Here is a 24,577-nt window from a genome sequence, read left to right on the forward strand (position 1 = left end):
CTTGGATAATTTTTTGTATTTTTAGTAGAGTTTCACTATGTTGGCCAGGCTGGTCTTGAACTCCTGACCTCGTGATCCGCCCGCCTCGGCCTCTCAAAGTGCTGGGATTACAGGCATGAGCTACTGCGCCCGGCCATTATCTGTCAATTTTTTTCTTAAAAAAAATTGGAAAGTAGCCAAAAAGAAAACAAAGTCCCTTTAGGTTTAAATAGGAAAATGAATTTAGTAATTTGTGGAAAACAAATTTATATCAGATTTTTGTTTGTTGGTTATTTTTAAAACTTGGAATAATTTAGTCTACTTTTAGAGTGTATTTGAGAATGGTTACAAGTTGTGAGGCCCTTTTAGTGACTTGATCCATTTGTTTTTATGGGGTAGTTTTACTTACAACAGCTTTTGAGCTGTAATTCATTGAGCACAGAGCTCATCCTTTGTGAAGTGTGCGGATGAATATTCAGTTTTGTGGCCATCTGAATTGGATAATTCTAGAACCTTTCCATCACCCCTAAAAGAAACCCACTAGCAGTCCCTCCCATTCCCTCCACCCTCTGCCCTCTGGTAACCACTGATTACTTTGTTTCTGTGGATTTGCCTGTTCTCCACGTGTCATGTAAATGGAGTCATGGCCCACGTGTCCCTCTGCTCCCCGGCTGCTTCTCCCCAGCGTGATGCCGTCAAGGTGTATCCTGCAGCATGCGTCAGTCCCTCCCTCCTTTCCTGGTCAGTTTTCCATTTTTGTTTATATGTTAGTTGATGGGTTGTTCCTAGTTTTTGGCTCTTTCAAATGCACCTGTGGAATTCTTGTACATGTTTTTGTATAGACATGTGTTTTCTGTGCTCTTGGGTATATTCCTGGGAATGGAGCTTGGTCATATGGCAACTGTGTTTAATGTTTTTGTGGAACTGCCGAACAGTTTCCCAAGGTGGCTGCAACATTTTATAATCCCGCCGTCAATGTATGAACGGTTTTTCTTCACCTACGCTTGTTATTGTCTGTCTAATTTTAGCCATCCTAATAGTTGTGAACTGGTATCTGGTGGTTTTGATTTGTATTTCCCTAGTGATTAATGGTGTTGAGCATTTCCTGTGCTTATTTGGACATTTATATATATATATTTTTGGAAAATTACATTTTCAATTGGCTTGTCTTTTTATTTTATTTATTTTAGAGACAGGGTCTTGCTCTGTCAACCAGGCTAGAGTGCAGTGGTGCTGTCATAGCTCACTGTTAACTCCTGGGCTCAAGCGATTCTCCTGCCTCAGCCTCCCAAGTAGCTGGGACTGCAGATACACACCACCACAGCCGGCTAACTTTTAAAAAATTTTTGATAGAGATTGGGTCTTGCTGTGTTGCCCAGGCTGGTCTTGAATTCCTGGGGTTACAGTGTTAGCCACCGTGCCCGGGCCTGTCTTTTTATTGTTGTAAGAGTTCTTCAGGTATTCTGGATACAAGTCCCTTATCAGATACATAATTTGCAAACAATTCCTCCCATTCCATGAGTTGTGTTTTCAGTCTCTTGATGGTGTCCTTAGATGCACAAGAATTTTTAATTTTGATGGTGTCCACCTTATTTTTTTCTTTCAGAAGTTTGTGCTTTTGGTATTATATGTAAGAGACCACTGTCTAATCCAAGATTGTGAAGATTTATTCATTTAGCTCTTACATTTAGGTCTCTGATCCATGTTGATATATAATTATATATAGAATTTATGTGCAGTTAATTACATTTATATATAATTTTTATATGTGGTGTTAAGGGTTCAGCTTTTTTCTTTTGCATGTGGATATTTAGATGTCCTGGCATCATTGTTGAAATAGTATTCTTTTACCATTAATTGTCCTGGTACACTTGTTGAAAATCAGTTGACCGTAAGTGTCCTTCTAGACTCTGACCTCTGATCCATTGGTCTATATGTCTGTCCTCATGCCAATACCATACTGTCTTGGTTACTATAGCTTTATGGTAAGGTTTGAAATCAGGAAGTGTCAGTCTTCCTCCTCTGCTCTTTTTAAAGATCATTTTGGCTATTCTGAGTCCCTTGCACTTCCATATGATTCTAGAATTAGTTTGGCAATTTTTGCAAAAAAAAAAAAATGCAGCTGGGATTTTAATAGGGTTAATACCTTGACTATTGTAGAACACTTTGGAGATACTTTCTTAGGTTTTCCAATCGTGACACAGGATAACTTTCTGTATATTCAGGTCTTTAATTTTTTTTTACAGTATTTTGCAGTTTTCAATGTACAAATCTTGTCATTCTTTGATTACATTTATTCCTAAGTATTTATTCTTTTTGATGATATTGTAAACAGAGTTGTTTTCTTGCTTTTATTTCTGAATTTTTCATTGCTAGGTGTAGAAATGCAGTTGACTTTATTGGCCTTGCATCCTGTGTCCTTGCTGAACCTGTTTATTAGCTCTGATAGGTTTTGTGTTTGTGGATTCCTTAGGATTTCCTGTATACAATATAATGCCATCTGTGAATAGAGATATGTTATTCCTTTTTAATCTGGATGCCTTTTATTTATTTTCTTTGCTTAACCGCCCCAGCTAGAATTTCCAGTAGAATGTTTACTAGAAGTTAGCAAATCAAACATCCTTGTCTTGTTCCTGATTTTAGGGGAAAAGCCTTCAGACTCATCGTGAAGTGTGATGTTAGCTGTGGTTTTTTAGGTACTCTTTGTCAAGTTGAGGAAGTTGCATTTTATTCTTAGTTGGTTGAGTGTTTTTATCATGAAAAGGTGTTGGATTTGTTAAATGCTTTATCTGCATTTATTGAGATGACCATGTGGTCTTTGTCCTTTAATGTTATTAGTATGGTGTATTACATTGATTTGTTTTTGTATGTTAAACCAACCTTGCATTCCTAGGATATGGTATACTTCTCATATTTCAAAAATATTGTTTGTTCCTGTAGCAGAGAAATTTTTAGTTCTTTCTGACTTCTGTATTTTAGAATAATTTGCCACAAACTTTTTTTTAGTGCTTAAGTGACTAGAAAGTAGTATGCAGAATTTTCTATTTTGTCACATTTTATCCAGTCTAGTCATAATGATGCAAGATTTTTTTTGCTCCTTAGTTCAGCTAAATTCAGCTTCTTGTCTTGCAACCAGGAAAAATTAGGCATGCGGATACATTGAAGGGTGAGGAGGCAGAATTTATTAAGCAAAAGGAAAGCTCTCAGCAAAGAGAGGGATTCTCCAAGCAGGTTTCCCCCTCACAAATTGAATACGAGGCCACCACACAGAGGTTGAAGAAGCCAGGCCCCTCCCCAGCATAAGGTGCATATTCCTAGTGGCTCCGCCCCGTTCTTCAGCGCACACACAGGCCCTTAGTCTGAGCCACTCCATGTTGATTTATTTCCCTTACTGGGCATGTGTTAAGGGACGGGATTTTTCAATGTGGGCATGGTTAGGCGACCTCCCCCACCCTGTGCACAATGACCTGGGCGGGGCAGAGATTCCCTTGGGTCCTTTCCCTGTTTGCCTATGTATTGCATTTGGCTGTCTCCTGCCTCTATCAGTAATTCGGATAAACTCAATTTTGGATGCTTTTAGATTATAGTGTCTCTAGAGTCTTACTGGGTCTCGGACATAAATAGTTTTCCATTTTTTTAATATATGGTAGAGGCTTATAATTCACTTCTATTAGTTTATGTCTGGTTTTTGAACAGAATGGACTTTTTGCCTTTGGGTGAGCTTCTTTGAAAAGACACAGAAATATGTGTATATGTGTGTGCGTGTGCGTCTGTGTCTGCTTGTAGAAAATTTCTTACTTCCAGCTGAGCGCAGTGGCTCACGCCTGTAATTCAGTACTCTGGGAGGCTGAGGCAGGAGGATCGCTTGAGCCCAGGAGTTCGTGACCAGCCTGGACAACATAGTGAGACCCTGGCTCCACAAAACATTAAAAAAGGTAGACAATTTCCCACTTTTCTTGTCTGTCAGTTTGTCGTATCCAGAGTGCCCTGTTGCTGAGCTCACCGCCTGGCAGCCTCGGTAAACTCTGCATCCTTGGAGAGCAGCTCTACTCCTCTTTCTGCATATGTACTAAATTCTTCTCAGAGAAGTTTTATGTGAAGGAGTTGTGATTTCCGAAAACTCTCTGGCTGGATGTGTTTTTTGACTGTTGCGTGTCATCGTTTGAGTCCCTGCAGTATGCACACAGCTCTGCCAGGTGCCGCAGAGCAGGAAACAAATGGCCTTGCCCGGCACCTCGCCTCTGCCCAGCGTGTAGAGGAGAGAAGTGATTGGGTGGGTAATGGTAGGAAACGAACTCGTTGCCAGAGTAGGGGTGCGTTGAAATGGGTGAACTTGCCGAGTCAGGGTAGCAGAGCGCTGGCTACAGCGAGTGCATGAAGGACTGGGAGGAGAGGGTGTGGTGACCACGAGTCCAAAGAGCTGCCTAGCTTGTGTCGTCCCGCTCCAGGTGGCCTCTGCTGGAAGCAGTGGCTTCTTCCACTGCAGGGGGTGTCTTTGACGGGGAGATTATGGCTGTTCTCTTTTGGGTTCTTCTGTTTTTCATGAAATAAGCAGATTCATTCATGGGAAGTGGGGTGAGTGGCTGGGGTGCTGGAAGTTTGAGGAGAGAGGAGAGGTGTGAGACAGTCATTTTGAGGAGGGAGGAGCCGTGGTCTGGGAGCATCAAATGAAGGAAGGAGAAACTCTCCCCCCAGGGAGTGGGGTGTGAGACAACAGAGAGCCCCCATGGAGAGGGCCTGGGAGAAGCTGCTGTCAGGGATTGCAAGTTTCAGACTAAGAGGATGAATGGAGCCTTCAGAGAGGGCGGGTGCGCGGGTCGGACGGGTGCGCGGGTTGGAGTACAGGAGGCCCAGAGCTTGGCGGCGGTGAGAGTCCGAGTGAAGACGGATAGCTGCTTGGGCCTGAAGTCAGCGGGATGTTGTTTGCTGCAGAATGGAATACCTGCAGAGGGCACAGGTCCCAGATATGCAGTACTGACTGTCGCCCAGCAAAGACCCCCAGTAAATACCCAGCCCCACTAGGAGCACGTTGCCAGGACGCCAGGCCCTCCCTCCCTCCGGGGGAGCTCCTACCCCAGCTGGCATCGCACATCGGACACCCCGTTCTTGAATGTGGTATAAGTGGAATTGCACCCTAAGTCCTCTGCAGTGTTTGGCTTTCTGTAAATAACCTGGGGTGTTACGCGATGGTCATTTGTTTTCATTGCTGTGTGATGTTCTGTTGTATGAATATGCCACAGTTTATGCATCTTTTCTACTCTTGATGGACATTTGAGTTGATTCTTTTGTGAACGTGCTGTGAACATTCTCGTAAGTGGTTCAGTGATGCACATATGTAGTTCTGGGGGCTCTGTGTCTGGAGTGGAGTTTCTGGGTCACGGGATATGCATGTTTCGCCTTTATTGGATATTGTCCGATGGTTTTCAGAGTTGCTGTACCCATGTTTGCTCCAGGAGCTGTCTACGAGAGCTGCCGTGGATATCTGGAAAAGTCAGTCTCATTTCAGCTGGTGTGTGAGTGTGACATTGCAGGGTGGCTTGTACTGACCCTTCCCTGACAGCTAGGGAGGGTGGACACCAGTTCATCTGCCTACTAGCCTAGGGTCCGATTTGCTAGTGCCTCCGGTAGGGCGCTAGTTTTCCTTATAACCACCTCCTGGGCTGCTAGGCCACCTCAGTTCCTGGTGGCCAGGTGGAGACCATCAGGAAGGGGCAGTGGTCTCGCGAGCAGCACCTGGTCTGTGGTTATGTGCCAGGAAGTGTGTTTAAATGACCCAGTCCAGAACTAGCCGAAGAGGACCTGTGGGAAACTTTCACATCATGTCTGTCAGGGATCCCTTTTGTTTTGACAATGACTCAGTAATTTTAGGTGATGCGTTTTAAGTACTGTATCTTTTTTGGTAATAGACTGATTGTGGTACTTGGGTATTGACCGGGTTTTTTCAGGCTGGTAATGTTATCTTTATGCTTTTCGAGAGCTTCCTCCTGCTGCTTTCTGGACATTGGGCTCTGAGGCTTAGGAGAGGAAATGGGGGAACCCCTTGAAGGCTGCGGCAACCCTCCAGCAGAGGTGGTGGGTGCCGTGGGCGGAGGCTGGCGGCAGTGAAGATCCAGAGAAGTAGAGAAGTGAAATAGTCACATTTTTATTTTGTTTTGAAAAACCTAGTGGGTTTTCAAAAACTATTAAGTTAGGAAAAGTCTCAGGATATGAGCCATGCAGCCAGCAGGCCTCCAAATGGCCGTCCAGGCAGGGGAGACGGGTCAGACGGATCAGGAGACATTGTCTCTCGGGACAAGAAGAGCTGAGAGCTGATCTGATGCATTCATATTTGACATACCAGTTAAAGGAAGTAGTTAGAAATGATGTACGTATAAAAGAAAAGTAGAATAATAATACAACAGGCGCCTCTGTCCTCAACCCCAGAACTCACTCCTGGAGTTGTTTGTCTGCCTTCGTTGTGTTTCTCTCCAGATGCAGTTTCTGGATCTCCTGCAGGCTGATGACCCCAGACGGCCTTGTCATTGCCCCCTGTACTACCTCGGAAATCTTGGTTTCAGGCACCCCCTTGGATTTCTGTCTCCTGTGCTTCCCGCAGAGTGGCCCTGCTCAGGCGCCCCCTCCTGATCCTCTGAGCCTCTGCCTCCTCCCAGCCGCTGGGCAGGCTGGAAATGTTATCATGGGAATGGGCAGGCTGGAAATGCCATCGTGGGAACTGTGCTGGGTGGTCTGGTGTTGCCCTTAGTGTTTCGTTCACTAAAGCGTAAGCCGTGTGAAGACGGGCTTTGTGTTGTCTTGAGGCCACCCACGCAGTGCTTGGTTTAGAGCCACTCAGATGTAGGAGCAGCTTAAAAAGATAAGCTGCTGGCCTCAGGTGTGAAGTGGGCGTGGGTACTGGGAGGCAGGCCTGCATTTCTCAAGACTCGTCACTCTTCTCTCTTCTGAGGGGACTTCCGCCATAGGCTCTCCACATCGCCCGTGTCCTCTCTTTCACTCCTAGCAGGTGACCCTCCCTCATGCCTCATGGAAACAGTGCAGCCTGAGGGGCTGTGCTCTGCCCGCCACACCTGCCCTCTCCATTCTCACAGCAGCTCCCGGCTGTGCTCCGTGCCTCCCTCCCCGCCACCACCGGCAGCTGACTCTCCCTGGGGCACATGGTCCTGACTTCTAGGGCATGTTTTACAGATCCCACTGACTCCGTTTCCCCTTCCCCATCCACAGCTCCTGAGTCTGCTTCCTCATAGCACCCGAATGTCCTTTAAACCTGGGACCTCATTCCTCGTCACCTGCCCCTCCTCTCTTGCCACCTGAGGCCGCCCCGGTTGTAACTCCCGTGCTGGGACTGCTCACTTTTCATTCCGTGGTTTCGAACCGTCAGTGCCAACCTCCTGTATGGCAACCGATGATTCCGCCTTTTACTGATACCACCTTCAGCCCACGTGTATCCCCACTCCCCGCAAAAAAAGAGGTTGAAAGAGATCTATTGCAAGTTTTTGTTACATAAGTATTCCGTTAACAGGTAAATATTGTGTATTACTGAACTGTGCCTTTTCTTTTTCACACAAGTTTTCACTTTCCTGGGTCTAATTGCCTGATTTTCTCATATGCTTAGTTATCTGTGTCTTTAGTGCATTTTTTTTTTAGCAAACACTTCAACAGGTCTATCAAATACCAACACATCAGATCAGCTCTCAGCTCTTCTTGTCCCCAGACCAGTCTCTCTGGCCTGAACGGCCACTCTGAGGCCTGCTGGCCGCCTGGCTCATGTCCTGAGATTCTCCTCACCATTTTTTGGAAGTCAGATCCATCATCTTCCTTCTCTTGGCTTTTTCTCTCATTTTGCCAAATTGCCTCTCGCAGCAGTTTCCTGAGAAAGCATTTGTTTGTTTTGGCTCTTTGCATATTCGAAAACATTTTTACTCCTCCCTCAGATTTGATTGAAAACTTGACTAGGTCTAGCATTTCAGGTTGAAAATTGTTTTCTCCCAGAATTTTGAGGGTGGTTTGAGGTTTCATCCACCATGTTTCCTGCAACCTGTGTGATGCCATCTGACTCCCTTCCTCTCCGCATGTGACCTGTTCATTTGCTCTGGAAATTTTTAGAATCTCCTTTTTATCCCTGGTGTTGAGATGTGCGCGGCCTGGGTCTGCCATCAGCCATGCGGGGCCTCTGAGCCTGGGAACGGGGCCTTGGATGCTTCTCCCTTGCTTTCTCTGTTGTGTTTCTAGAACTCGTCAGCTGGGAGGTGGGCCACCGAAACTGATCCTCTGATTGTCTTATCCTTCCTGTCATCCATGTCTTTCTTTCCACTCTGCCCTTTGGAGGAGATCTGAAGGTTTTGAAGATTACTGTTGCCCTTTGGATTTCACATGGCACTTTCTCCTCCTCTTTCCTCCTTTAGTATATTCTTCCTCTCCTGGGGGCCCCACTGGGTGTCCTGGCTGAGACCAGCCCAGGTGTCCTGCCCCACTCACCCGCAGGGGCTTGCCACCTCGAGCACGCAGGGTCCCACTTCCAGCATCCCTCTCCTCTCCCCTCCATCAGGCGGGGATGATGATAGCCCTGCTTCCTGGGGCTCTTAGAGGCCTGGCTACGTTAGTACAGGGCTTGTGCGTGGTTAGGATAGCACCTGGCTCCTAGTAAGCGCTCAGCCAAACCCTGGTACTGTAGCGGCTGGTAGTAGTCAGCAGATTTCCAGAACATGAATCAGGCTTTCCCGTCTCTCTTTGTTCAGATTCCATCCTTGTTTTTGTTTTTTTGTTATTTTTTACTGAGATGGAATCTTGCTTTGTTGCCCAGGCTGGAGTGCAGTGGCGTGATCTCAGCTCCCTGCAATCCCCACCTCCCTGGTTCAAGCGATTCTCCTGCCTCAGCCTCCCGAGTAGCTGTGATTATAGATACACACCACCATGCCTGGCTGATTTTTGTATTTTTAGTAGAGATGGGGCTTTGCCATGTTGGCCAGGCTGGTCTCGAACTCCTGACCTCAGGTGATCCACCCGCCTCGGCCTCCCAAAGTGCTGGGATTACAGGCATGAGCCACTGCGCCTGGCCCCACCCATCTTTGTTTTGGTGACTTCTTGAGGCTCTGCAGGTCGTGGCTGTTGGTTTCTATTTCGGAGTGTAGCGAGGCTGCTGTTTCTGAGGGCGTGGGCTTTTCAGCTGGCAGCTTCACTGTGGTTGGCCATGTCCTTGTAAAACCCAAATGCTTGAATATTGAGGCCCTTTCCCCAGGGCTGGAGTATTTCGGAGGGCACCCCTGGGGATGGCGGCCGGTAGCCAGTGTCTGAGGAACAAGAAACTGTGTGCTCCCACCTGGCAGGGTGAATGGGGGGCGACCTGGGGACCAAGCAGCTCTGTGAAGACTTTCTGCATCTCTGTGCCAGCCCCTTGCTGCCCCCACGTTTGTTAAAGCTGCTCACATAGATGCTTTTTCTGCTTTCTTCTGACACCTGGGCGGGGGTGGGAGGGTAAAGGAGATGAACACACACGCATGGCCCACCGTGTTCGGCGGGAGGTCTGAGAGGACTCGGGGTGGCTGCGGACACTTTGCGGATTTGATGGGACCCGGATGTTGAATGAGGATTGCACAGCCAGACAGCCAGCTGGCAGCAGTGCCACGGCAGGTGGAGTGTGACATGGCAGTGGGGCCTGTCTGGCCGAGAAGAGACCCGATGTCTCCATGGGATGGCCAGGAGGTGCCAGGCTGTACCATGGGCAGAAGCGCTCCCCTACCCCAGCAGGGAAATGGAGGCAGAACGCAGCCATGGTGAAGTTTATGGTAGTTTAAAATACCTAACTCACTTTGGGAAGCTGAGGCAAGTTGATCACTTGAGACTGAAGCGGGCTGATGACGTGAGGCCAGGAATTCGAGACAATTCTGGTCAACATGGCAAAACCCTGTCTCTACTAAAAATACAAAAATTAGCTGGGTGTGGTGGCGCACACCTGTAATCCCGGCGACTCAGGAGGCTGAGACATGAGAATCACTTGCACCCTGGAGATGGAGGTTGCGGTGAGCCAAGATCGCGCCACTGTACTCCAGCCTGTCTCAAAAAAAAAAAAAAAAAAAAAAAACCTAACTTGGTGCCTTTAGTACCATATTTATGCCTTCAGCATCAGTCTGGTTTTTAAAAACTGTCTCCATCAGATTAATTTGATGTTGATAATTTAAACGTTGTTGGTTTTGTAATTTTGTGTATTTAGTTTGGGTTTAGAGATTGAGCACTGCAGTGTTTCTAATTTTAGGTTCACGCGTGTTTGTGTAGCTTAATGAAACTTCCCAGCACTGACAGTTACAGGAGTTTCTCTTTTAAAAGACTCAGTCCATTATAATTAAGTTTGAAAATCACTGACAGAGCTAGAATACCATTAATTATGTAATTTTATACACCCTCTGGGTATAAATGACATAGATTTAGACCTTTTTAATCCAATACATAATATTTTAGTTTCGTTTAAGCAAGTTAGGTTATTTTCAGTAATTTAATAGTGACGCTTCTAAGAAACAACCTAATCCTTCTTCCAAAGTCTGAAGATTTTGAAAAGAAAGAACTCCCAGGCCAGGGATTCCCGTGTGAGGCCAGCAAACAGTGCCAGCCGCGGGAGCTTGCTGTGTAGATGTTGGTGGAAATCCTTCACTAACACGATTAAAACACCTTTGCAGACCTGTCAGAATTGCATTCTAGCCACTTTTGGAGGGAGCTGTTTGAGTCACTTCAGCTTTAGGGCCCATTTCTTCTTAGTAAGTAGGTTGTTTACAATAGCCATTTAGTTGTTTTTTTACTTCCTACTATAAACATACCGTGGGCCCTGGGTGTGCCCAGGTCACTGCGAGCCCTTGAGTTGGTGCCCAGCAGGGAGGCGAGCTTGTAGTGTTCTAGCTGTTCCTGAGACTCCCCCACACTGCAGGGTAAGGCGAGGAGTCCCACTGTGGCCATAGGACAAGCTCTGATGGCCCCTCGGGAGGCCACGCCAGGCCTTGTCCTCAGTCCGCACGCGACACAGCAGCACTGCGGAGAAGCCAGCCTCCTCCAGAGTCTGTCATGGAACTCCCCCTGAAAACAGAAAATCTTTGTCCAAGTCACAGACCTGGGATTTTTTTTTTTTTTTAATTTAATAGTTGGTCATAAATCCAGACACTCCCTTCCCAACCCGAAGGGTTAGCCTCAGGACACCTGAGGACTTTCTCACTGCTTAGTGTTGGTGTTCCTTCTGCCCCGGGGTCTTGGCCTCTGTTGAGCTGGTGTCTGGGGTCTTTGTTATGCTGTCAGAGATCTCAAGGCCTCCCTGACAGTTGTCTTACTTGGTAATGATGTCATCATTATCAGTGGTGGTAACTGTATCCAGACAATGACATGGAACTTCTACTGTCTAGAATATTACATTGTACAGAAGCCAACAAAAGTTATTGCATAGAATATTACAACATTTTTATTACTATTGTATAAGAATCAGATTTATTTTAAAAGTTAACATTAGGTATGCATTATAAAATTAGGCAACATTCTTCAGGACCCATTTTTTTCCTCTGTTTTTTTCTTTTACAGATGAATTTTCTAAATTTCTACCCTTTATCCTTTTATCAAGACAACCTAGTCTAGATAAATCCTGGTGCTCCAGGGGCCCAGGCATGGGGGTGGAGTAAAACTCGCCCATTCACCTGTGCCGGCAGGTTCTCTGCACCAGAACCAATAAGTGGCCACTTGGTAATTACAAGTTTGCCAAGACAGTTTGGCTTTAGTCTCGGAGAAAGTTGTATATATTTATCGTCCTTTTGCTCCTTTTTATTAATTTTTTGGTATTGTGACTCCTCCCCAAAACCGCATCCGGTAAATCGCTTCTGTATTTTGTTGACAGCGGACATCATTTCCACCGTTGAGTTTAATTACTCTGGAGATCTTCTTGCAACAGGAGACAAGGGCGGCAGAGTTGTTATTTTTCAGCGTGAACAAGAGGTCAGTAATTTTCAGTCCACAAATCAAATGCAATTATTCAACCTTTCACATATAACTTAGAAGGGAGGAAGCAAAATTATTTTCTCATTGTCTCATTTCATTAAGATTCAGTTCCATCACATTAGCCATACAGAATCTCCTTTCAGAAATTATCTAAGTTCTGGCCTCAGCTGCTGAGCCCCGGTGAAGTCTCCAAGGCCTTTGTCTTCAGAGTAGGGAGGAGATTCCGCTGGGGACCCCATGAAGGATGCAGGGTGGTGGTGAGGTGCATTTATGTGCTTTCATTCCATAAGAACTCACGCGGCTCTCTCTGAAAATCCCTTTATACGCCTATGCAGGTACTGGCCCAGCCCCGCCGTCCTGCCCTGCCATGAGGTGTGAGCAGCTTTCTCAGCACTTCCTGCAGAGAAGTCTGGCAGGGGTGTGAATTCTCTCTTCCCTTCAGGGAGAGGTGAGCAGCACTCACTCCTCCATGCCCCCTTGAAGGCTTCACCTGTCCGGAGGGAAGGGAACCTTCAGAGTGTGGGCCTTGGAGGAGCCCACAGCTCATAAGCAAGCACTGGCTTCCCGGTCAGGGCACTTCCTTTTCACTGATGCCTTGCCAGCCCCCTCCCTCTTCTTTCTGTTGAGCCTCCTCAGAGGTCCTAATGAGCAGTGATAAAGGAAGCGAGATCATGATTTGGTAGTCAGGGATTCCTGGCAAGAACCCTGGCTCTGTGCAGCTAAGCCTGGGGTCTGAAATATTTGTCCTGCCTTTTCCTTATAAATACAGTCCCTTGCCCTTCCTGTCTCTGAGTTTCCTAACAGATGAAAGGGACAGTTTATCATCTCCAAAGTCTGGTCTCTAAATTTGTGTGACGAACTTTGGTTTAGAGGTTGGTGGGCCCTGGTTCCCCTCTCTGCAGATCTGTACACAGGAAGTGCTGGCCCTGCCCCCCAGGAAGGGGAGCCTGGAGGAGGACTGTCCCTGGGCCACATGAGGAAAATTGACAGGTGCTAACCAATTTCATTATCAAAACATACCTGTTGCAGCTTTATTTTGATTATGTCCAGGTAGTTAAAGATTTTTTTAAATCCTGTTTTCTCTGATTTGGGATGGTAAGAAATCCTTTTGTGAATAATAAGTATATTGTTAATATTTCTTCACAGTTTGATACATTTATAATTTTGCATTTTTATCTCAGAAGTAGAATATCACACAGTGCTACTTAAGAACCATATACCTTGGCCAGGCGCAGTGGCTCACGCCTGTAATCCCAGCACTTTGGGAGGCCGAGGTGGGCTGATCACCTGAGGTTGGAAGTTCAAGACTAGCCTGACCAACATGGAGAAACCCTGTCTCTATGAAAAATACAAAATTAGCCGGGTGTGGTGGCACATGCCTGTAATCCCAGCTACTTGGGAGGCTGAGGCAGGAGAATCGCTTGAACCCAGGAGGCGGAGGTTGCAGTGAGCCAAGATCGTGCCATTGCACTCCAGCCTGGGCAACAAGAGTGAGACTTCATCTCAAAAAAAAAAAAAGAACCATACACCTTACCTTTCTCAACAGAAGTAAAAGTGGGTTGTGGTGTTTAAATGTTACTTTTAAAGCAGGAGGAGTTTCGTTTTTTTGAGATGGAGTCCTGCTCTGTCACCCGGGCTGGAGTGCAATGGCGTGATCTTGGCTCACTGCAACCTCTGTCTCCCGGGTTTAAGTGGTTCTCCCTGCCTCAGCCTCCCAAGTCGCTGGGATTACAGGCATGCACCACCACGCCCAGCTAATTTTTGTATTTTAGTAGCGATGGGGTTTCACCGTTGGCCAGGTTGGTCTTGAACTCCTGACCTCAGGTGATCCGCCCACCTCGGCCTCCCAAAGTGCTGGGATTACAGGCATGGGCCACCACGCCTGGCCAGCAGGAGGATTTTTTAACAAATTGTTGAGTCATGGCTATCTTAATGCAAGACTTCACTTTTAGCTTATTTAAAAAGTCTGTCATTGTAGCGATAGCCTTAGGGAAGATGCCTCATCCCTGCCTAACAGATTTTAGGTTAGAAAATGGAATTTCTCTTGTTTTTGTGAATCGTTGCTTAACCTAAATAATAATAGTCTCAAATATAAAACAGACCATGATAAAAGTCAAGCATCTCGTTCTAAAATATATTGGGTATTATAGAGTGTTAAGTGCTTTTTTAAGATGTATGAAGATGTTATGTGAGTGACAGATTTACACAGGAGCAAGTCCCTACTAAAGTTGTTCAGCCAACTGCAACTTGATAAACCCCAGGCAGCTTTTTTTCTTTTTCTTCATATTTCGGTTAACGTCTGAAAGGCTTTCATGGTCCATCCATTTTTAGAGCATTTGGCTGGTTGCCCCATGTGCCTTTCCCTGTGGACTTGAGTGTGTCTGTGGGTAAGGGCGGCAGTGCACGTGTTCATCCATGGCCAGAGGCCGCAGATGGTGTTGCAGCCGCCAAGAGGGTGAAGCTGCTGCCCATCAAGCGACCCCAGCTCCCAGTTAGAAGCTGCAGCAAGGTTCACAGGCGTCCACATGTGCGTCTTAGTATCGAAGGAGCGTGGAGGATTCGGAAGGCTAGTGAGTGAGCACCAGATTGTGGAAGGTGCAGGGCCTGAGATTCAGGAGTCAGGTCCATAGAGGCCCGTTGGGAAGCTCTGGCTGTGCAGAAGACGAGGTAGGAAGCATAGTCAGCACCTTGAGTTTCAAGCTTTTCTTACTTTTCTGTGCAGATTAAGTCTTACAGGAAAGCCCAGCCAATAAAACTAAGGCCCACAGAATGTATGGGTGTGGCTGTGCGGTCCACTGCCCTCCAGGCTCAGCTCTAGCCGCCAGGAATCGGGTGAAATCAGAAATCAGCACGTCCAAAAAGAGAAGGTGCTCGCTTCCTCCTCCTCTTCCTGTGTGTTACTCCCCTGCTCTCCTGCCCGTGTCCCCGTGAGGCTTCCTTTAGAATTCTCTCCTAGCAGAGCGGCACTCCAGGAGATCTCGGAGTGTTGGAGAAGGCTGAGGGGTTGCTTGGGTTTGGGGTGACTGTGATGGGAGTTGGAACCCGTTCATGGCAGAGAGACAAGCCTGCAGCCTAGGGACCATTCTTGTTCTGGCTCTTAGGAGAAAGGCCAGGGCAGTGCAGGCAGCACTTTGACTTGGACATTTTATTTTTTTGCTTCTATTCCGCTGTTTTTTTTTTAGTAGATGAATGTCTTGGGCATAGGACTAATTTAGTTATACAGATTTTTCTTTTTAAATAATTTGGTTCCACTTTTCTCCCTTGAAATAGAACTGTCTGTTGAGGGGCTGTGCTTTTTTGTAGAGTGGTAGGAGAGGGTCAAAGGAGAACAGTTTCAACATCTGCCCCATGCAGCACACGCGGGGCAGTCAGCGGCGAGGCGCTCAGCTCCTGCCCGTGGAGGCTTCGGTTGAAGGAATGCAGGAATGCCCTGCCCGTCAGACTCAGTGCGGCGGACAGGGGCAGGCGAGGCACTCAGCTCCTGCCCGTGGAGGCTTCGGTGGAAGGAATGCCCTGCACGTCAGACTCAGTGCAGCGATGCGGGGCAGGCGAGGCGCTCAGCTTCTGCCCGTGGAGGCTTCGGTGGAAGGAATGCCCTGCACATCGGACTCTGCAGCAGTGCGGGTGTGGGTAGCTTCTTGGGATGTCTTCTCCTGATACTTGATCAGATTGGAAATATCCAGGAACATCTGTTTAGACTTGAAAGTTCGCTTAGTTCCATTCCTTTAGCATATGTACTAAAGTGTTCAACACCTAAGAGATTAGATATTGGTTATAGAGCAAGAATGAAAGTACTGGCGTCCTTGATTTTGAATTATGAAATATTTAATACTTAATAGAAAATTTCACTTAGGGCATACAGAAGATTCAGAGGTTAATATAGATGTACCTGCAAACCCACCACCCAGAGGTTATCCCTTCATCAAAGGAAGGAGAATGCTCGGGATACAGATGAAGCTCCTGTTGTCCCCTCCCCATTTCAGCCTGCTACTTTCCTCCCGGTCTTTTTCACTCTCCCTCTAACTTCCCAGAGTTGCTCATGATTTTGAAGATGGCATATGTTTTCCCAAGCATGTTTCTCCACTTCTGTAACAGACTTGTTCTGTACGTACGTAAGCAGCACCTCACTCTGGGCACCTGTGCAGCCTGCTTCACTTGCGCAGCACTGTGCGGTTGTCTGTGCTGGCTCATTTATCTCAGCGGCTTCGTGGTGGTCCCTGCATGGCCTTGTGGCTTACTGTTGCCCTTCGCCTCTGGTTAGCATATGTGTGGCGTCTGGTTCACTACCACTGTGTTGGAGCTGCCACATCGCTGTGTCACGCTCCTCAGGCCCGTGCTGGCTCTCCTCTAGAGCAGACTCAGCAGACACTTTCTCTCCAGGGCCAGATTGCAAACATTTTTGCCTCTGTAGCTCATGCGGCCTTTTCACAACCACTCACCTCTACCCAGATGGTGCAGAAGCAGCCAGAGACAGTATGTGCACACATGGGCCTGACTGTGTTCCACTAACACTTGCCTTAAATACGGCAGGCTACATTCAGCAGACCTGCTCCAGAAAATACGGCAGGCTGCATTCGGCAGACCTGCTCCAGAAAACACGGCAGGCTGCATTCGACAGGCTGAATTCGGCAGACCTGCTCCAGAAAATACGGCAGGCTGCATTCGGCAGACCTGCTCCAGAAAATACGGCAGGCTGCATTCGGCAGACCTGCTCCAGAAAACACGGCAGGCTGCATTTGGCAGACCTGCTCCAGAAAATACGGCAGGCTACATTCGACAGGCTGCATTCGGCAGACCTGCTCCAGAAAATACGGCAGGCTGCATTCGGCAGACCTGCTCCAGAAAATACGGCAGGCTGCATTCGGCAGACCCGCTCCAGAAAATACGGCAGGCTGCATTCGGCAGACCCGCTCCAGAAAATACGGCAGGCTGCATTCGGCAGACCTGCTCCAGAAAATACGGCAGGCTGCATTCGACAGGCTGAATTCGGCAGACCTGCTCCAGAAAACACGGCAGGCTGCCTTCGGCAGACCTGCTCCAGAAAACACGGCAGGCTGCATTTGGAAGACCCGCTCCAGAAAATACGGCAGGCTGCATTCGGCAGACCTGCTCCAGATGCATACCTAGAAGTGGAGTCGAAGAGTCGGAAATCAAGTTCGTTCTTTTTTGTTTTTTTCCCCTGAGTTTCATCTGAGATTTTTTTGAGCCAGGATTTTTTAGCTTTAAAAAATATGTATGGTCATTTGATATTCAAATTTATAGTACTGAAATTTTCTCTGCACTGTGCTTTGTTCGTTAAAACAGCTCTCATGTTTCCTTGCAGAATAAAAGCCGTCCTCATTCTAGGGGAGAATATAATGTTTACAGCACCTTTCAAAGTCATGAACCGGAGTTTGACTATTTGAAAAGTCTAGAAATTGAGGAAAAAATTAATAAAATTAGGTGGTTACCACAACAGAATGCTGCTCATTTTCTACTGTCTACAAATGGTAAGAATTGTGTTCTAAGTGGCTGTTTGATTTAGTTTTTTATTTTTAATTTTCTGTGTGTGTAGATTCCTTTTTATTTTAGAAGTTATTCCTGCTTTAAATTTTGGGGGGAGGGTAAGTTATCTAGGGTAGCAAGTGATAGGTTGAAAATTCAAAGTATGCAACAAAAACCACACGTGCACTTTATGATGCTGTTACTCTGGACGTCTCCACATCTTTCTTTATTGTACAAAACACCTCCAATTGGAAATATTCATGTTCAGAGACCCCATAGCTTATAACCCAATATAGGACCGCACCGCTTTCTAATACCAGTACTCAAACAGTAGTGATGCATGTTATAGTTTTTCTTTTCATATGGAGAATGAGGTTTTTATTTTCAGATAAAACTATAAAATTATGGAAAATAAGTGAACGAGATAAAAGAGCAGAAGGTTATAACCTGAAAGACGAAGATGGAAGACTTCGAGACCCATTTAGGATCACGGCGCTACGGGTACACGTTGCCTTTGCTTTATCCAATGCTGTTCAGAAATTAAGAATAAACGTTTCAGTCTGCTGTCTGGAGAGTGCTGCGCAGTGGAGTACTGTGAGGTCTGCTGTGAGGTCTGCCTCGTGATTCCTGAAAGTCGTTTGCACTCGTGTGTGTGTTTAAAAGCAAGGTCTTTCTCCTGTTTCCACAAAGGCAGAAAGTCACATGTGGTCCTTAGGAAACACAGCAATACTAAGGGGAAAACTCATATTTAATTCTACAGCAGAAATCTTTGTGGACATACCAACCACCCTTCTCTCAGAAGGTTCAGAGCAGCACCTGGGAGGTGGAAGTTCAGATGAAATTCAGAACACTTCACAGGTGAAATAGCACAGGTTGCAGATCGAAAGATGAGCTGTGGGCCACAAGGTACATTCAGGATGTTCTCGTGGAATTTCTTTGGGGTTGGCTTAGGCAGATGCTGATGGTTCAGAACTCTTCACCTGTCCACCCATGAGCATCATTACTTTTTTAATTGTTAAATTATTTGCTCCATTGTTGGTACCCCCTTACCCCCTCATCATGCAGTATGAAATGATCATATTTCATCAATTCTGATGCCTAAATTTTTTCATATTTTAACATTTATGAAACCGGCTAAAACTCAAAACCTCAATGTCTTATAATTGGCCTGGTGCTACGCACCACTGATGTTGTCTTCAATTAGATGGAACATGGTGAAGGGTGTCCGGCAAACTGGGCTCGAGCCCAGGTGTGTCTTGGTGAGAAACCAGCACCTGTGCAGAGGTGTGTCCCCTGGAAGGAAACTCTGCCTGGTCCCAAGGGGGTGCCGTTCCTAGATTTGAAAACCGTTGGTTGTTTGGGTGGTTGGGTGGTTTGGTTGCGGGGGGTGGGTGGTTGAGTTGGGTGGTTTGGTTGGTTTTTAATGAGATTTCAGCCCCTTTTACACTATTGTTTATCAAGTGAAGACTGAGTGAGTGAGCCCATTCCACATTAGTCTTGGAGAGTGCTACAGAGGACGCTGTACCGCAGAAGCCTTTCCCTAACACATGTGCCTCTGGGAGTGATGTTGGGTCTGTTCTGATGCCATTTCTCCAGCTTTGCCGTGTGGGGTGGCCACACCTGGGGTCGTGCATTCCTCAGGAGGAGTGTCCTCAGACTTCTCACATCGATGTTATCACCGTATTTCCTATGAGTTCATCAAAGCGAGAAAGGCTGTGGCATTTGCTGAAAATCTAGTTTATAGGGTCCTAATTTGAACCAAGATGTTTTGATCCAAAATGTTGGTGATGTCTGATACACAGTGCTGCCGCCTTTGCACCCCTGAATTAGTGTAAATCACTTTTAGTGACAGTAACACGAGTTGTGCAGTTCCATCATCATGAAACTGCTGATCCTAAAGTAGAAGTGTGATGGGACCCCCGAGGGTGGGCACTTGACTCCCTCCAGCCTTGTCCATCTCTTCTGCAGCCAACACCACCTCCCACTCAGTTACCTGTGCACACCCCACCCTCAGAAACCCCTGTTCCTCCTGATCAGACCCTGCCACAACCCATCAGCTCACGTGCTCCTTTTGGGAGAACAGTAGGCCTTTACTAGGCCCAGTCTTGGTTTTATTCAAGGCTGCTTTTGTAGGTTTAGCCTAAATAAAACGGGTATAATTGGTGGCCCTACCGAAGGTGTTTGAGAAGTCTAGTTATTTCATTAGTTGTTGCATGGGGAAGAGACCACAGACAGGTAATTCTGTACATTGACTTAGGTCGGTATTAGAGATCTTACTTCTCTAACAGTTCAGAGTGGGCTATTTATGTATCTGAGCCTAACTGGGTAAGAGTCAGAAATGTTGCTATTTTTAAATTTTTGCTCTTAAATTATTTTAGTGCCAGAAAAGGGATATAATTAAAAGAAGAAATCTTGGCCAGGTATGGTGGCTCATACCTGTAATCCCAGCACTTTGGGAGACTGAGATGGGAGGATCACTTGAGCCCAGGAGTTCAAAGACCAGCCTGGGCAACATAGCCAGACCCCATCTCTAAAAATGAAAGCAAATTATTTTATATGCAAATTAAAATTTTTTCAATAAAAGAAGGAATCTTTGTAAGTATTGCAGCTATCATATGTTCTGATTAATGGGAAATTTGTTAGAGGATTGGGGTAGGTGTGTGTTTTTAAGCCTGAACTTGGTAGAACTGACTCTTCTTGCTCTAGAGAATCCAAGGGTGTGGTCAGCACTAACTGGGTTAAAATGAGGGAAGCCTCACTACACACACTTTTCCAAGTTGATTTTTTACAGAATTCGGCCAGACAAGACTCAGTTGAGAGATTCTTTTTCCCCTAAGCTTTCAAGGCTCTCCCTTTTGGTTTCTAATTACAAGAATAACAAAAAATACTATCATTAATTTTTTGTTTTGATTTTAAAGCTTATGTTTTTCTTCCAGCTGGATGTTAGTGAGACACAGGCCTTTTTCCTTTTTTCATGTGTGATGCTATTCCTCACGCCTGAGCTCTCACCTCTGACCATAGGCGGCCTGCAGCCAGCGCCCACTCCTCTCTGTCCTTTCTATTTCTGTGCGAATTGGGCTTCCCTAGGAAGCCTCCCTGACCACAGCACTCAACACAGAGATGGGGGCGGGGGAGGTACCTTCTACTTTTTGTTTTAACCTCAAGTGAAGTGTAATATATAATACATACCTGCAGATAAGACATCTGCCCTATAAGTGACCAGCTCCATGAATGTTTGTAGGGTGCACATGCCCATGTAGCCAGCCCCAGACCAAGAAATGGAATATCCTCAGCTCCCCAGCACCCTGCTGTGCACCCTGCCAGTACCTGGAGCCAGTGGAGGTTTGTGGGGTTTGCACCGAGAAGCATAGTCCTAGTGCAGTGAGAAGAGGTGTGTGCATCTAGCTGCAAGGAGAGGACAAAGGGAGGGGCGCAGCTGAGCCACCCAGGAGGACTTTGCTGTCCAGCGCCTCAGTGTGGCCACTGGAGGACACACCCGAGAGGGAGCCGCAGGCCTCGGTGCCTGGGCAGTTTGTTACCCTGCCAGCTGATCTTCTCTTCAGCAGGAACATGTCAACCTCGGTAATGGAAGCAAGGGGAAGACTTGGAATAGACAGTATTCCATTTTGTAGCGTATTTTCATAACTCTGCTAATTGGTTATTTGGGGGTATTGCCTGTACAAAATTATTACTTAGCCGTGAATATAAACTTGTCCTCTTTCGTTATCTACTATAAGTGTTCTAATTATGTGCTGCTGTGATCTTTGTTTTGAATTCCTATTTCCTTCCATTTTTAGGTCCCAATATTGAAGCCCATGGATCTTATGGTAGAAGCGAGTCCACGGCGAATTTTTGCAAATGCTCACACATATCATATAAATTCCATTTCAGTAAATAGTGATCATGAAACATATCTTTCTGCAGATGACCTGAGAATTAATTTATGGCACTTAGAAATCACAGATAGAAGCTTTAGTATCCTTCCTCAGAGGGACACTGGCGTCTTCCCGAGGGTGCTCTTTAGATAGTAATTTCTCTCGTCCCTTTATACACCTGTATCTCAGAGTCTAGTCTTGTAAATACCATCGCTGCACAGCAGCCTGGATGTAAGTTCTCTGTGATTTGAAATGTTTGTCCCTAAAAATACAAATTTCTTTCTACCTTTGGGAAAAAGTTATCTGTATAATGGGAATTACCTGAAGTCCACTGCCTGCCTGGTTTAATCAGAGGCAGTTTTAAATAGGCTGCATTTGAAAAACCCACATTATGTGTTCTTTTTTTTTTTTTTTTTCTAAATTTGCTAATGAATAATAGAAAATACTGGCTTAGGTTAGAGCAGTGTTGAATCACCCATCTGAGCAGCAACTTCCAGTGAGAACCTGTGTTCTTCGTGGCTGTGCACCGTCTGGGTGGCCCCAGCCCTCCTCACATGGGCCCCTTTCCAGCCAGCAGCCGGGAGCATGGGGCTTGCTTCGTCTGCAGCCTCTCCAGGGTCCCTGCCGTTCTCCCTCTGCTGTCCAGCGGCTTGAGCTGGGGTTCCATGTCGTATGTTGGTTTTCTTAGTTGTTTCAGCTTGAAGGGTGAAACTGGGCCTGCTAGTCTGAATTGGCCCACAGCTGAATTCTGCCCTTTCTTATTTTTTTCAGTTGAAGGATTTCTGTATAGGGCAGCCTGCTATGTTGGATCTGTTGTAACTACACAGAATAAGCTCTTCATGTCAGGAAGAGCAGCATCTTTTGGAATTTGGTGGCATTCTTGTGTTGTAGTTTCGTATGGGAGTGTGGGATTTTGCACAGATGGTGCTAGCTTGGTTTTCCTATTTATATGATTAAGTATGTACTATCTTGCTATTAAGGGCTTTCTGTATAACATTAATAATAGCAGCAAGATGAAAGCGGTGTTCGCTTGTCTGTGTCTCCCCCTGGGCCGGGGCGTTGCTGTAGTCTGAGTGTGCTCATCCCAATCCCCTTACCAGGCGCTCCTTTGGAATTCGGGATGTGTAACCGGCCTTCTTAATAGCTAATCCCTTAAACCTCACTGCGTGGATTATTTGGCGTCCTATTTCGCGTGACTGAATGTAGACTAATTAACAACCAGCTGAGCTGAGCACTGTGCCTTAACCATGCGCTCCCAGACATCGTGGACATCAAGCCTGCTAACATGGAGGAGCTGACCGAAGTCATCACCGCAGCCGAGTTCCACCCGCACCAGTGCAACGTGTTCGTCTACAGCAGTAGCAAAGGGACCATCCGCCTGTGTGACATGCGCTCCTCGGCCCTGTGCGACAGACACTCCAAGTGTAAGTGCGTCTGTTGTTGAGATGGAGTCTGGCTCTGTCACCCAGGCTGCGGTGCAGTGACACAGTCTCGGCTCACGGCAAGCTCCGCCTCCCGGGTTCCAGCAAGTCTTCTGCCTCGGCCTCCCGAGTAGCTGGGACCACAGGCAGGTGCCACCACGCCCAGCTAGTTTTTGTATTTTTAGTACAGACAGGGTTTCACCATGTTGACCAGACTGGTCTGACCTCAGGTGATCCCCCTACCTCGGCCTCCCAAAGTGCTGGGATTACAGGTGTGAGTCACCGCACCCGGTCACGCCTGGCGTCTTTTAAAGCATCTCATTTAGAGCCACTTGTTCTTCAGACACTCCAAAGACTTAGAGAGTTCTTCCTGTTCCCCAAGTGCCTTTGCACAACTGGGGAGCCCTCCTTTGCTGGGGCCGTCCGAGTGTGGCTGTGTCAGAGGCTGCTGCTAATAAGTGGAACTCGAGGTCATGCTTCCCACAGGCTTATGGCTGTAGGGTGAGTGTGCTTTTGGCACCACCGAGAAGCGGGGTCACTTCTGCCCAGAGCCTGGGTGTCTCCTCAGAGGCTGCCAGCACTGAGTCCCGCCAAGAGCCACCCGTTGCCTCTGCCTCTGTGCGTGAGACCTGGGCTGAGGCCGCCAGCACACAGGAGGCCATTCCCAGCTGTTGGAATGAGCTCCTGTTCATGTTGAGCTTGGCTGGATTGGAAGCCACTTCCCTTAGCTGAAAGTCTAGCATTTCAATCCAGTGAGCTTTCAAGCTCCTTTTAGGTGAGGGAGGTTCTGCTTTTGTTTTTATTTTTAGCCATAAAGAATGGGCTTGACTTTATAGAGCACTGTAGTCAGCGTGTCCCAGTGTCCTGAAACATTGCTGACCCTTCCTCCAGTGCCAGCAGGTTAGACACATGTCCAGTGACTTCCTCTGATGGGGAAGCCGCCAGTCAATCCCACCAGACTGAGCCGCTGCTCATGTGCAGCGGCGCCCCCAGTGCCTCGGTGGAATGTGCCCACGGACCGTGTGCAGCAGCCTTTTCGCCTGTTCTCTTTCCTGAGGTTGAGTGTGTTTTTAAGAATTTGTATTTCTACTAGAATTCCTGTGATGAGGATGAGTGTTTCGTAGCATTTGGCCTGTATCTTAAGCATAAAATTCTTGAGTAAATAATTTCAGATTCCAGTTCTATTTGTCATCAGAGTGATTTATTTGAGTAAATGCTTGGTGTCGGCACAGCTGGCTTCAAGTTAATTTCAGATGCTAAGCCGACAAACACAGGCTCCTACATCAAGAAAAAAGAGAAAAAACCTAAAGCAGCTTCAGGTCAAGGAAGCACAAGCCAGGTGCAGTGGTGCTCACCTGTGGTCCCAGCTACCCTGGAGGTTGAGGCGGGAGGATCTTTCTGAAAATAGGAATCCAGTTTTGTCACAGTAGAGCTTGAGTATATTCAGTATTGGAGACAAACCTTGGCTGGCTGGCTTGGACCGGCGGGACCGTCTTGGTGGTTAAAATCAGGACCACAGCGTTGCCAGTCAAGGTGGTCACTCCTGCAGACCCACAAACTGTCGACCCTCCAAAAAGCAGGCAGTTTCTTAGAGGCACAGACCGCTGTGTCTGCATGACCATATAATGCTGTTTGTGTCTTCCTGTGATGTGTATGCGATAGAATTTCATGTGCTCGGGCCTGGTGCCATGAGGACGCGGAGACACTCCTACAGGAATGCGGTGGTGCTGAACCTGGGCACACATCAGGATGCCCCGAGGAGCTCCCACAGATGGCAGTGCCCAGGACCTTGCCTAGAGATTCTCATTCAGGGTCCGGGTGAGACTTGGGCGTCTACGCTTCTCATGCCCGTCCCTTGTC

The 24,577-nt window shown here is 46.9% G+C and overlaps 1 protein-coding gene across 13 annotated transcripts in view; it reads left to right on the forward strand.

Annotated features, from left to right (window-relative positions):
- The window catches only part of PPP2R2D (protein phosphatase 2 regulatory subunit Bdelta), a 52,348-nt gene that overhangs the window by 18,161 nt on the left and 9,610 nt on the right, over positions 1-24,577 (forward strand). The window contains exons 3-9 of one of the 13 annotated variants that reach the window (XM_063782289.1): positions 11,837-11,934; positions 12,273-12,385; positions 15,241-15,563; positions 17,261-17,426; positions 17,810-17,922; positions 21,219-21,396; positions 22,556-22,720. In XM_063782289.1, coding sequence (XP_063638359.1) covers positions 15,363-15,563; positions 17,261-17,426; positions 17,810-17,922; positions 21,219-21,396; positions 22,556-22,720 — 823 coding nt within the window. In that variant the 5' untranslated portion in view covers positions 11,837-11,934; positions 12,273-12,385; positions 15,241-15,362. Of the gene's footprint in view, positions 1-11,836; positions 11,935-12,272; positions 12,386-15,207; positions 15,564-17,260; positions 17,427-17,809; positions 17,923-18,181; positions 18,328-20,662; positions 20,687-20,869; positions 21,004-21,218; positions 21,397-22,555; positions 22,721-24,577 lie in introns of those variants that run through there. The other 12 variants (XM_054660016.2, XM_054660017.2, XM_063782290.1 and 9 more) reach the window with 12 other exon arrangements.

Source organism: Pan troglodytes, chromosome 8, assembly GCF_028858775.2.
Source record: "Pan troglodytes isolate AG18354 chromosome 8, NHGRI_mPanTro3-v2.0_pri, whole genome shotgun sequence".
Taxonomy (NCBI): Eukaryota; Metazoa; Chordata; class Mammalia; order Primates; family Hominidae; genus Pan; species Pan troglodytes.